Genomic DNA, 12,957 nt, shown 5'->3' with positions numbered 1-12,957 from the left:
TCTTTTTGGATTCTGACTTTTAAGTTTACTGTGCCATTTTAGTAGGAATAAAGCTACTAAAAAAGAATATATGAAGGAAAGAATTCTTTTTCTTTTGTACTTTGACTTGTTTTACAAAGTACTTGAGGTCAAGGTTAAGAATCATTCTCCAGAGCTTAGAATTATAGAGAAATTTGAGAACATGAGTAAATTTTCATTTTTGTATTTAACATAAAGTGATCTGTTGATACTCATTTTTACTGCCTAGTATGGCTGATAGTTAAATATTGTTACTCATATTGTTCTACTAACGTTCATTGTAATTTTTGAAATGAACAATTTTCTTTGAGCTCTAGGTGGCAGGATTGTACCATCATTTCAAAACATAGTGTTCTAATATAATTTAGTGTTGTTGGCACCAATGTGTAATTTAAAAAATAAGTTAATACTAGAAGAACTGTTTGGTAGCTAGGTTTGCTTCTATGAGTACGAACATTTTCAAAAGTCAAAAGCAACGATTTTAACTGATAGCCTCTCTGTGTACTGTTCTCATCTGCAAAACTCTAAAAAAACCCTCTAAAAAAACCTTTTTAGGTACCTATAGCCCTGAAAGGCCCTGTGACTTTTGACAGATCTTCATTATTACCAGGTATCAGGGCTTTCTTATTTTCTGAGTTTCCAGAATAAAAGACAGGTTTAAAATTCCATGAAAAATGTAACTACATACTTTTGTCGTCATATTACCACTGCAAACACCCTACAAAAAGGCAGCCTGATTTTATAATACTATTTAAAACATACTTTTAAACTCACATATACTAGTATATGTTCATCTTTGAAAGATTGATAAAAAGAGACCACTAGAAGGAAGGTAATAATCCCCTATAATTCTGCCACACAAAAACAGCCGGTGACATTGTGATCGATTCTTTTAGAGTTTGTGTCTCGTATGAAATGCTTTATTATTTTTAAAGTAAAGAAATTTGACTTTCATATTTCCACCTATTTGCATAATAGGATTAAGATTTTATTTGCATATGTCACTGTGTTGACCTTCTCACTGCTGGTGCAAAAGCAGTGGTTGGTTAACTGCTGGCATCTTGGCATGAATCAAAGCATTGGCACCAAACTTTGCTAGTAGCCGTTTTGTTCTTCACCTACTAATGATGTCCTTGGTGAAATTTGAAAATTTACTAATTTTATTAAATCTTAATCTTTAAGTATATGTCTTTCTAGTATTTTCTGTGATGAAATCGGAGCATACAAAGCACTCCTGCATCCCAAAATGTGATGATTGTCTCCACAAAGAGCACTTGTGCATTTGACATTTTTTTGAAAGTGAGGGAAGAAAGCCTGTTCCTTCAGGAAATGGAACTGACAGTATTTGTTGCCAGTAATAAAATGCGAACTTTCATGAGAAAATTAGAATTTGGGACGTTTCTTTTTGCTACTGAGACCTTAACAGTTGCCTAAATTTAACATGTGCCACTCTTCCTTGTCATTACTTTTTGTGCATTTTGGAAAATACTTTTTCATAAAAACAAGTTATTTTTACGTGGAATAGTTTTTTCCCTCATTTTTGTAGGCATTAATATTTTAAAAATATTTCAGTTTAAATTTCTAATGTGATAAATATTATAACCTATATAATAAAACTCTTTGGGGTGTGCCATAATTCTCAGGAGTGAGAAGGGGTTTGTGAGACATTTGTTTGCTGTCCTAAAAAATTATAGGAACTTGTAAGTACTATTAGTGGGGCAATGGTTAAAGTTATGTTTCAGGCTGTCTCTCCTTTTGTATACGTGTTTATTTGTGTGGTATTTATTCAACATCTACCCGCCAGGCACGTGGTGGGCACTCACTAGAGCTGCACTGGTCCTGGCTTTCACAAGGTTTTATTCCTTAATAGGAGAGAGAAAATTAAATAAGCAGTAATTGTGACATATGACATTATAGGGATGCTACCCAAGAAGGGCAGCTAACTTGGTCTAGAACAAAGAGGAGAGAATGATACCTAAAGAGTAACAAGTAATTAGGAGGGACAAGCTGTCCAAGCCAAAGACAGTATTCTTAACTGTCTAGAGAAGAGAAATTGTTTGAGGTTCATGAGGACAGGGACGACGTCTCTCTTAGTCATCATTGTATCTGAGTGCCAAGCAAGGTGTTTGGCTTATAGTAATAACACGTTGCTTAAAATGATAAGTGATTGACAGGCAGAATTAGAAGATGCCCAAGGGACCTGAGGGAGAGACTCAGGTAAAAGGAGAATATTTCACGAAGGAAGGAGGAGTCAGATCCGTCAGCTTTGTTCAGTGTTGCTAAGGTTGTTCGTGCAAAAGTTAAGTTACATTTTCAAATTGCTTTTTCCAACTTAAAAACTTAGAGGAGTGCGTGTTGAGTCTCAACAGACAGTATCTGAAAACTTCCGGCATCTCATAAAAGTCACAGCAGTCTGAAATTAGCACTGGGGTTTTTTATACCTAGAAGAGAATATAGTAGTCGATTTCTTTCAGAAGGGTTAATTTCTTCTAGAATTAAGAAGCCCCCTTGGCAACAAATCTGCCATATTTTTATTTTTTTTAACGTTAACTTGTTTCCTTGTTACGTATTTGAATACATGAAGAATATGAATGCATTTATAACCAGTTATGCACTTTAAGTAAAGTGAAAATAAGTGAGTAACACGGGGTTTATAATAATTGGTGTTTGGATGAACTTCCTCGTAGCAGTTGAGTCTTACTTACGTGTGTAGTAATCATACCTCATTATGATGTAGTAGGGAAGAATCGATAGGAAAAAAACTGAGTCTGAAATTGTTTGTTAAGTAAACTTACTGTTTTTGGATATTTAATTTTAAGCAGACAATAATTAAAATCCATTTGTTTCAGAATTTTTCCAAGAATATTTTTGCAATTCTTCAATCAGTAAAAGCCAGAGAAGAAGGGCGTGCACCTGAACAGCGACCGGCCCCAAATGCGGCACCTGTGGTAAGAATGTTTTGTTGCTTATTTAGTAATTTTAATGAAAGCGATTATTCCATATTGTAATTTTGAAAACATCTTGAAGTATTTATTTGCTTCTTTATTGTATAGTTGACATACAATGTTATATTAGTTTCAGGTACACAACGTAGTGATTCGACATTTATATATATTACAAATTGATCAGAGTCGTAAGCCAAGTAACCATCTGTTACCATACACCGTTATTGCAGTATTAATGACTGTATTCCCTATGCTGTATATTGCATCCCTGTGACTTAAATATTTTGTAATTGGAATTTTGTACCTCTTAATCCCTTTTACGTATTTTGCCTCAACTCCCCCCAACCCCTTTGGTGACCACCAGCTTGTTCTCTACATCTGTGAGTCTGTTTCTGTTTTGTTTGGTTTGTTGATTTGTTTTCTTTTTTAGAGTCCACATATAAGTCAAATCTATGAAGCCAGTTTCATAAGGTTCAGCAAAGGAAAAATAATATGCAAATAAAATCTTTTTATATAGAATTTTTGAAAGTATGTCGAAATTTGGTAGAGTACCAATGCAGTTTTTGCAAGAAGTAGTAGTTTTATTTGTTCATGAAATCCTTGGTGTTTACCCTAATAGAGATAGTGAATTTTTGCTGGTATTTAGACGAACACTTGAGGTGACTTTCTGGCAAGTTTTTAAGTGCCTCTTATTTGTCAGGCAGTTTGCTGACAAGGATACAAGAGGGACAAGAATGAAAGCCCCTTTGAGCTTGTAGTCTAGCGGGACATACAGATGAGTCAGACAGGTAGTGGGGCAGGTGCCGTTATGGTGAAACACAGGGCACTTATGGTCATGAATTGGTTGACATCTTGAATAGCAGCTGGCATGAAACTTATGTCAAATTTTAAAACAGTTCGGCCATTATCTTCGTGACTGAATATTCGCTGTGTTTCCGTAATCATTAAAATACTTGAAAATTTTAATGTTTAGCATTTCATGATAGAAGTGTATACCTAGTGACAGTCTTGAATGAGTATCTTTTATTTGGAATAATAATAGCGATAGCATCCTGTTGTAACAAAATGAAGCATATTTCAGTCTTTATGAATACCATGAATTTCCCAAGCAATTTTGGGAATATTCTTTAAATCTGCTTCTTTAGATTATTACAGACTGAGTTTTATATAAAGTATTTGTGAATTAAATTATACATCATTAGATTAGCAAGTTTTTCTACGTATTTAAAAAAACACCTTTGTTGGGCTTCCCTGGTGGCGCAGTGGTTGAGAATCCGCCTGCCGATGCAGGAGACACGGGTTCGTGCCCTGGTCCGGGAAGATCCCACATGCCGCGGAGCAACTAAGCCCGTGAGCCATGGCCGCTAGGCCTGCGCGTCCGGAGCCTGTGCTCCGCAACGGGAGAGGCCACAATAGTGAGAGGCCCGCATACCACAAAAAAAAACAAAAAAAAAAAAACAAAAAAAAACAAAAAACAAACAAACAAACAAAAAAAAACACCTTTGTTAGCTTCAGTTTTACACTGTACATTGATACATGGGTTTATTGTCATTGTTATTTATTTAAGGATTAATAATTGGAATAATTCAGTTAAGAAGCTCCAAGGTGTCAGCTCAATAGGCTTAATGCTTTGCATTAAAAGGTTTTTTTTGTTAAAGAAACATAATTCATGACTGGAGACAGTTTATTAATTTGTGAAGAAATTTAAGTAATTAGAATGAAATTACTAAGTACACCAATTTTATTTCTGCAGTGTCTAAGAATTTTGCTTTGTGCCTCCATGCACGTTTACGTGGGCTCCTTTGCCTTGTCCCTGGCAGGGATGGTAATTTTCTAGCAGTAAACAGTATCTTGAAAATCAGCTTCAGATGATTCCCCACTTTGGTCTACTCCTCACTTTTATCTTACTGGATCAGATATTGAGAAGAAGAAGGCTTAGAAAACAATACCCTTATTGTGGTTTTTTATTATGACTATTAAGTAACAATTTAAACAATATTGACATGTAACTCATAATTATTATATATTTTTCTACAGGATCCCACCTTGCGTACCAAGCAGCCTATTCCAGCTGCCTACAATAGGTACGACCAGGAAAGATTCAAAGGAAAAGAAGGCAAGTTACTTAATTTTGGTCTTCCCCTTACTGTGGCTGTGCTGAACTTGTGAGGCAGTGTGGCCTGGTGTTAGGGGCAGGGGTTGGCAAACTAACGTCTGCAGGCCAAGTCTGTGCCACCCACGTACGTGTTTTCGTGAATAAAGTATTGTTGGAACACAGCCACACTCATTCATTTTTGTGTTACCTGTGGCTCCTTTAGTGCTGTGACAGCAGTTTGAATTGCAACAGAGATCGTGTGGCCTGCAAAGCCTAAAAATACTGTCCAGTATTTTACAGAATAATTTTGATAAGTTACCTTAAGTGTAGTGTCTCTCAGTTTCCTCCTGTGTGTCATTACGATACCAATAGCAGCGTTAGTAGTACTCCCTATCTTTTAGTGTTATTGTGGGGATTAAACTAGTTAATGAAGTCCACAGAACAGTAACTGGTATATATAATAAGCTATCTATAAATATTTACTGCTATTAGCCTTAATTCTTTTTCTCAGAAGTTTATTTTAGAGGGGAAATTCTATATATCAAAAATCATATTTCCCCATTTGTAAAAGTATACATTGAGAACTTGGGAAGCATAGATTATAGAGTAAGCATGTGAGGACTTGTTTTGTGATAGCTGCATGACTAATTCCGTGGTGAACCATTTCCGCATCAGTAAGGTAGCTAGTGAGGGGCGACTGATGTCAGTGCAACTTCTCTTGGGATCTTCATTTATCTTGACTTCATTCGTGAAAAAATGGGATAGAGGCAACTAGAAGTTTATCATTTATGATTTTTTCCTACATAATCTGAAATCTCCATTTAAGTTTATTAAAGGGTTTGTTGTCTTTATACAGTGAATTCTGTGTGCTGGTTTCATTTGCTGGATAAAGGCATGTACTGAATCCATGGTGTAGAAAGACAGTAGGGTGTTCTTTTATCCACTGCAATGTTTTTCTTTTGGGATGAATTATATAAAGTAGGGGTTGACAAATTAGAGCCCACAGACCAAATCGGGACCTTCTTGGGCCAAATCAGTCTGTGCTCATTTGTTTACATATGTTGTTCCTCCTGCTTTTGCACCACAACTGCAAAATTCAAGAGTCGTGACAGAGACTATGTGGCTTGCAGTGTGTAAAATATTTAATATGTGACCCATCACAGAAAGGTATATTGGGGGTCTGTCCTGGCGTCCCTGTCGCTATTTACAATGTTGCTTTTCTATGAATTACATAACATATGCTGATGATTGTAATTTTGGAGCACAGCTTTTTATAAGTTAAAGGAGGTCTCATGGTATTAGATGCTTTTAGTGGTGCTGTAGTTGAATATTAGGACTAAATAATTTGGGGGTTATAAAGTATTTTATTCAATCTAATTTTTGATATTTCCAACCAACTATATGACCGTTGAACACGGTTTTAGAGATAGTCCTAACCAGCTTCTACACTTTGGGCTCATTGGTGTGTATTGAATTTATTCTGGAGACCAGTACTCCATTTAAAGTTTCTAACTTCACAAGTATGTAATTTAACTTTTTATCTATAGTACATTCAAGGCTTTGTTATTCTGTTGAACTGTCAGATATAATGTAGATTATTACTTTAGATTTGTTGTTTATCATGAAATATGTAAAGTCTATGGTAACCTCCCTTTCTTTATAGAAACGGAAGGCTTCAAAATCGACACTATGGGCACCTACCATGGTATGACGCTGAAGTCTGTAACGGTAAGTCACTCTGGCTGCAGAGGTTCTTTTGTTCCAGTCATTTCATGTGAGTAGCAGATGTTGAAGGAAATCTTTGTTTTCCAACATTTTCAATTTCATACATTTATCTTTCATGACCGGTTGTGCTGCCAGAGCTGTGGGGTGGTTATTTGATTCATGGGCGTCTTTTTTTTTTTTTTTAAACTGAGTGTAAAGAAAAGCTGTTTTGATTAACTTGCAAGTAGATTGGATGCTACCTGGTTAGAGAATTTAAAGTCAGTGAGGAGTTACGAGGTTCAATTTGAGAGAGTTCTTTGCCATAATATCTCATGTTATTAAAATGTAACGCTTTATGCTCTAAAAAGGCAGATTGCAGTGGTTGATGTCATGCTGCAAGTTGCATACTTGACACAGCCAAATACTTGACGTCCATGATGATAAGCCTTCAGCTCACTTTTAGCAAACTTTCTTTTTTATTTTTTAATGTTCTAAAGATGGTTATTTCTAGGTGATCTGACCAAGGCCCATGTTTTTTTTAAAATAAGTTTCAGTCGTACAACATTGTAATTTAACATCTGTGTATGCTACAGAGTGATCACCACCACCAGTCTAGTTACCATATACCACACAACTGACCCCTTCACCCACTTCGCTCACCTCCCTACTACCTATCCCTTTGGTAACCACCAATCTATGCAATAATCTTTGTTATCTGTGAGTCTTTGTTCGGTTTTTTTTTTTTTTTTTTTTTTTTTTAGTTTCTGGACTGATATTTGTCTTTATATGTATTTTGCTAAAACACTTATTTTTAAACTGTCATCAGATTTGTTTTTGTATTATTGAAATTGTATGTGGACGCATTCGTCATTCAACATGTGCTTATGTACTTGTGTCAGACCGTGTTCTGGTTGCTGGGGTTGTTACTGTGAGTAAGCCAGATAGGACTCTTTACAGAAAGGAGTGAGAGAGGCCTCTCTGAGGAGGTGACAGTTGAGCCAGAGCCTGGTGACGAGCATTCCATGAAAGACACAGAGGGTCCGGATTGAGGCCCATACAGCAGCACGCAGCCCAGTGTCTCCAGAGTCTAGTGGGTGAGGGGAAGGTGGTAAAAGGTTAGGTACACCCATTTTATGAGATCTGCCTAGGTCTTCCTGACTTCAAAAGGTAACTCATAGCTGTAAGATTTAAGTTAAATTCTAAAAGATTTATTTATTGACCTTTTCCTGGGGACAGAACTTGCCTCCTCACCATTCCCCAAGTGAATTATGGAACTGATGTTGTTGCTTTTGTGTAGCCATCAAAATAAGTTTTTTTGTGGTTAACTGTTGCTGCTGTTGGTTTTACTTTTGTCTCATCTAAAATGCCATTAAATTGATTTCATTACTGAGCTTCCATGCACGCGGTAAAATCAGTGATAGTTTTTTTGTTTTTGTTTTTGTTTTTTGCTGTACACGTGCCTCTCACTGTTGTGGCGTCTCCTGTTGCGGAGCACAGGGTCCGGACGCGCAGGCTCAGCGGCCATGGCTCACGGGCCCAGCTGCTCCGTGGCATGTGGGATCTTCCCAGACTGGGGCACGAACCCGTGTCTCCCGCATCAGCAGGCAGACTCTCAACCACTGCACCACCAGGGAATCCCAGTGATAGTTTTTAATAGATGCTTTTTACAGAACAGTTTTTCTGAAATCCAAGGACAACTTCTTAATTAAACAATGTGCGAATGATAAGGCTCTACTTCCTTATCAAAGTCTTTGTTCCTAAATATACTTATAAGAGGTGAACAGTTCTATGGTGTGTGATTTTACAGAACGAATCACAAAAAGACATGTGTAGGAATGCAGCAGAAAGATTAGAAATGGTCAAATTGTTAGTACTTCCAATATTTTAATGCCCAGTTTGAATCTCTGTGCTGCTTGTGACCTGATTCATTTAGCAGTTGTTATTGAGAACTTTGAACCTGAAAGCTTTGAAATTACTCTGATAATTGTTTCTTTTTAGTTGAGTCTCAAACTTATCCTTTCAATGTAATGTGTTTTCCTCCTCTTTTTTTCTTTTGAAATTATTACCTGTTTGTGAGCTTCCAAGTTTCACCAACTTTCTACCTTATTGCAGTTAGGAGAGTTTGTTATGAGATCCACGCAGACATACCAAGCAGTTAAGAGTATGTTAAAGGCTTTGTTGCACAGATGTGACTTCCTTTCTAATTTATGTGCAGCTTTGCTACCATTGTTCTTCAGGGTTTTGATATGCCTGGTTGATGTACAAAGTTACCAAGATTAGTTTCAATCTGCATTAGGGTTGATCTGCATGTCTTTTAAGTTCAAGACACCAGAGTTCTCTTAGATGTTAGACTAAATTAATAAGTCACATTATACAGACTAGAAGACTTTCATACAAATGAGTTTTTTTCTGTATCTGTTAAAGAGAAGGAAGGGGTATGTGTTTTGATAATATTTCATAAGAATCATAAGTTATTGAAATCTATAGAAATTAGGGCCCAGGCAGTATATTTTGTAACACTTTGTAAAGATAATAATTTGTCGAAGTTTATTATAGGAACAGAAGCTCAGGTGCCTTAAAGTTACAAGTTTGTATAGTGTAGCTTTTGAATTGTGCCAAGAAATACAGAGGCACACCACCTCTTGAAGAATTTCCTGGGTTGGGACACTTCCCCCAAAATGCGTCACTTGGATTCTATAATGTTTAAGAAATACTGGATTAAACAGATTTTGTGGTACAGGAATCTCATCGTTTTAAATGTGTAAATCTCTTAATTGGAACACAGGAGTATGGACTCTTTCCCAAGCTTGCTTACCCCCCAAGTTTGCCCCTCTCCTCCCTTCTGTTGAGAATATTGCAAAGAACCAGAGTTGCAGAGAATTGGTTTAATTGAAGCTATCTTAGGAGTCGTGGTTTGGGAGTAGAAACCATTCAGCATGGGGGACATCAGAATATATTTTCATGTATTCCTTCAGTGAACGGGGCCGTTTTAGACTAAGAAAATGCCACTTGATAATGCTTTTCATTGTATAGTAAATAAAGGAGATGATGAAGACCTTTTTTTGTTAGGTAGTAGCAAGGAACTTATCTGTGGTTCCACCGGAGAGAGAATAAGAAAGATATGATCACAGTTCATTATTATTATTTATAAAGGTTTGGAAATCCTTTATCGAGAACTACTTTATTTTAATCTCCCAATCTAGCTTGTTCATGTTCACGTGGAAAGGCCACGTATTCTAGCCCCTGTTTATTCTTTCCTCTGTTCTTACTATCATTGGCTCTTGATAACCTTGGTGTCTTCATTTTTGAGGAAACCTTTTGCACTCTGAAATCACACAGATCAAAAGCTTCCCTTGAAGGTCGTTATTTGAAGAGACTCCAACAGGCATTGTAGTTCTTAGATCTCTTTTTTGGGGATTGTTTTGATAGTAAGTAAACTTGGGTGGATTTTCAGTATCTGTGTTAGAGGTCTAATATTATCACTGTCAACTTTCACTTGTGAGAAGGATCCAGAATCCCAGTCTCCTCAAAGTTACATTCTTAGGCAGGAATGCACACATCAGTAACCGCCCCGTTCCCTGTTCTATAAAGCTTGCTTCGTTCTCGTTTGGGAGTCAGTTACGTGTTCATCTCTGCTTGAAGTGTAACGGGGGTGCGCTAGCGCCAGCGCTCTGGAGGTGGGTCTAGAGCCGGGCCCAGGAGAAGGTGGACGTAGCTGATTAAGACTTTCTTACTCAAGACTGTTCTTCCCTTCCCTCCCGCTCCTCTTCCTTCAGCAAATACTTGTTGAGTGCTTTTGTAGGCCATGTACTATGCTAGGTGCAGGGACATAGAAGATGAAGAAAACCAGACATATGCGTATGGGCTTTTTTTAATGGTCTGTTGGAGGAGAGACACATCAGTCAGTCACTCAGATGTGAAATTATGACTGTGCCACGTGAGTGCAGACGCATTGTGCTGTGAGAACCTAAAGTCGGAGGATTTTCTGTGGGAGTCGGAACACTTCATTGAGGAGGTAGTGCTTGAAGTAAGATCCAGAGGTTTGAGTAGGAGCTGACTTGAAGATGGCAGGAAAGCGCACTTTAGGGAGAGTGAACGGAAGGCAGGAGCAGACACCCTGGTGGGAAGAGCGTGGCCCTTAGACAGATTTGGAAGGAGACTGGTGATTGTGTGGGTTCGAAGGGTGCCTCTGGGAAAGTTTCCTTCCGGAGTTAGGTACAGCCTGCCTGTCTGTGTGTGCCAGGGCCTCTCCGCACGCTTCTGGGGCCATGCGTTGTGCAAGTCTGAATGTGGCCGCACGCTTACCGCAGTAGTAACTCCAGGGTTTATTTTACTCCCTAACACTTAAAGAATCCGAGTATGTCACGTAAGCAGGCTGGGTTTCCAGCTTCTTTTGAGAGGCCTCCGGCATGGCTGGGCGCTGGGCCCGCAGTCCGGCGTGGCAGACCCACATCCCCCGAGCAGGACACCTTCCTCCCCTGGGACGTGTTCCCCGGGGAGCCTCAGGCCTCGCCACTGCGGTCTTTTCTGTCGCCTTCTCCACTGACTTACACCACCTTCTTAGGCCCTGTTGGCTTTTCAGTATGAAATTCCTGCGCTAAATAAAGGCAATGCTAGCTTGTTAAAGAGAAGTCAGTCAGTTGGAAACACAAATTTAAGGCTTTGAAGTCAGTCCTGGCTTTGAATCTCAGCTCTTCCACTCATTCCACCACTAACGAAGTTGAGAAGGTTATGTAACCTTTCTATCAGTGGTCTTGTTTTTATTTTATAATAAAGACATTAGAATTTACATTACAGTATTATTGGTGAGTGAAACAGGCACTGTGTAAAGTGCTTAACACAAAAAGGACTCAACAGATAAATGATGGCTACCTTTATTATGCATTTGTAATTTTATGTATAATCTCAGCTTGTCATATGTGTAGATGTAGGCAACTGTAGCTTCAGTGACGAACTTAATATTACATGTTTAATGATACAACTTTCACTCAAAGCTATGAAGACTAGTTTACTTAAACATTATGAGAACCCTTTTCTTCTCCAGTAACTGGGATATTTTTACTCTAGCTGTGTGTGTTTATCTTACGGTAAAGTTCTCTATCCTTTGAGAGAAAATTGCTACAAAGACATTGTCGTTTTTTTTTTTTTTTTTTTTTTTTTTGTGGTATGCGGGCCTCTCACTGTTGTGGCCTCTCCCGTTGCGGAGCACAGGCCCCGGACACGCAGGCCTAGCGGCCATGGCTCACGGGCTTAGTTGCTCCGCGGCATGTGGGATCCTCCCGGACCAGGGCACGAACCTGTGTCTCCTGCATCGGCAGGCGGACTCTCAACCACTGCGCCACCAGGGAAGCCCGACATTGTCGTTTTAAGTGTGTGACAGCTTAGCTAGTTAGGCTTTTCCATTTACCTGTTAGGGCTCATATGTAGGAAGAAACGTCATTTACTTAGATTTAAATTATTTGCTTTGATCCAAAAAGTATGTAAGTGTTGAGATTTTAATATATGGTCACAGAATTATAAGTAGGAATATTACTTCTATAATTTATAATTTGCTGCATTCTACATTTAGATTGGCATATTATTTTGCTCAAGAATATTATATTACACTTGAAATAGTTTTCAGAACTTGTTGCCTCTCTTGCTGTTTCAGGGAACTGGGGTGGTTCTGTCCTGTGTCAGCCTGACCAGCATAAAGGTGTGCCCCCTAAACAAACCAAACATTGTGTGTTTTCTGTCAGTTAACTCGTTATATGTCTTAAGCTTTTGAAAGTCAACTTTATACTTTTACTGTCTGTTACATGAAGTAATACTTAACTGTTAACATATTAGTATTTTGTACATAGTTTATTTTTTATTATATCTGCATTTTCATAGACTTTTCTAAGATTTCATCACTAAACTGAACAATGTTGTTTTCTCTGTGCTCAAAACTTCCCCTCTATCCCTTTTATAGTAGTTTTCCCCAAGTGGTTTTTCCAGAGTTTTGGGTTAAAAAAATTTTTTTTATAATGTTGTGCTTGTTGTAGATTTGGCTCATACCTCCATGTAAGGGAGACAGAAGAAGAGTCTTCTACAATACTGTGATTTCTTTGCCTGTTGCAGCAAATTAGGCATCGGTTTTCTCATCTGAAAAGTGGTGTTATAATAACCTCCTCTGAGATCTTCAGGGTTTGAAATGTGCACAGGTGTACCTAG

The 12,957-nt window shown here is 38.0% G+C and overlaps 1 protein-coding gene across 1 annotated transcript in view; it reads left to right on the top strand.

The window, feature by feature from the left end:
• Positions 1-12,957, top strand: part of CDC73 (cell division cycle 73) — a 91,761-nt gene that overhangs the window by 16,352 nt on the left and 62,452 nt on the right. The window contains exons 8-10 of the mRNA XM_059041488.2: positions 2,868-2,966; positions 5,001-5,079; positions 6,722-6,786. Coding sequence (XP_058897471.1) covers positions 2,868-2,966; positions 5,001-5,079; positions 6,722-6,786 — 243 coding nt within the window. The remainder of the gene's footprint in view (positions 1-2,867; positions 2,967-5,000; positions 5,080-6,721; positions 6,787-12,957) is intronic.

The sequence above is a fragment of the Kogia breviceps genome, chromosome 1 (genome assembly GCF_026419965.1).
Source record: "Kogia breviceps isolate mKogBre1 chromosome 1, mKogBre1 haplotype 1, whole genome shotgun sequence".
Classification (NCBI taxonomy): Eukaryota; Metazoa; Chordata; class Mammalia; order Artiodactyla; family Physeteridae; genus Kogia; species Kogia breviceps.
The sequence above is the reverse complement of the archived record's forward strand: the minus strand, read 5'-3'. Positions and strand labels throughout refer to the sequence as shown.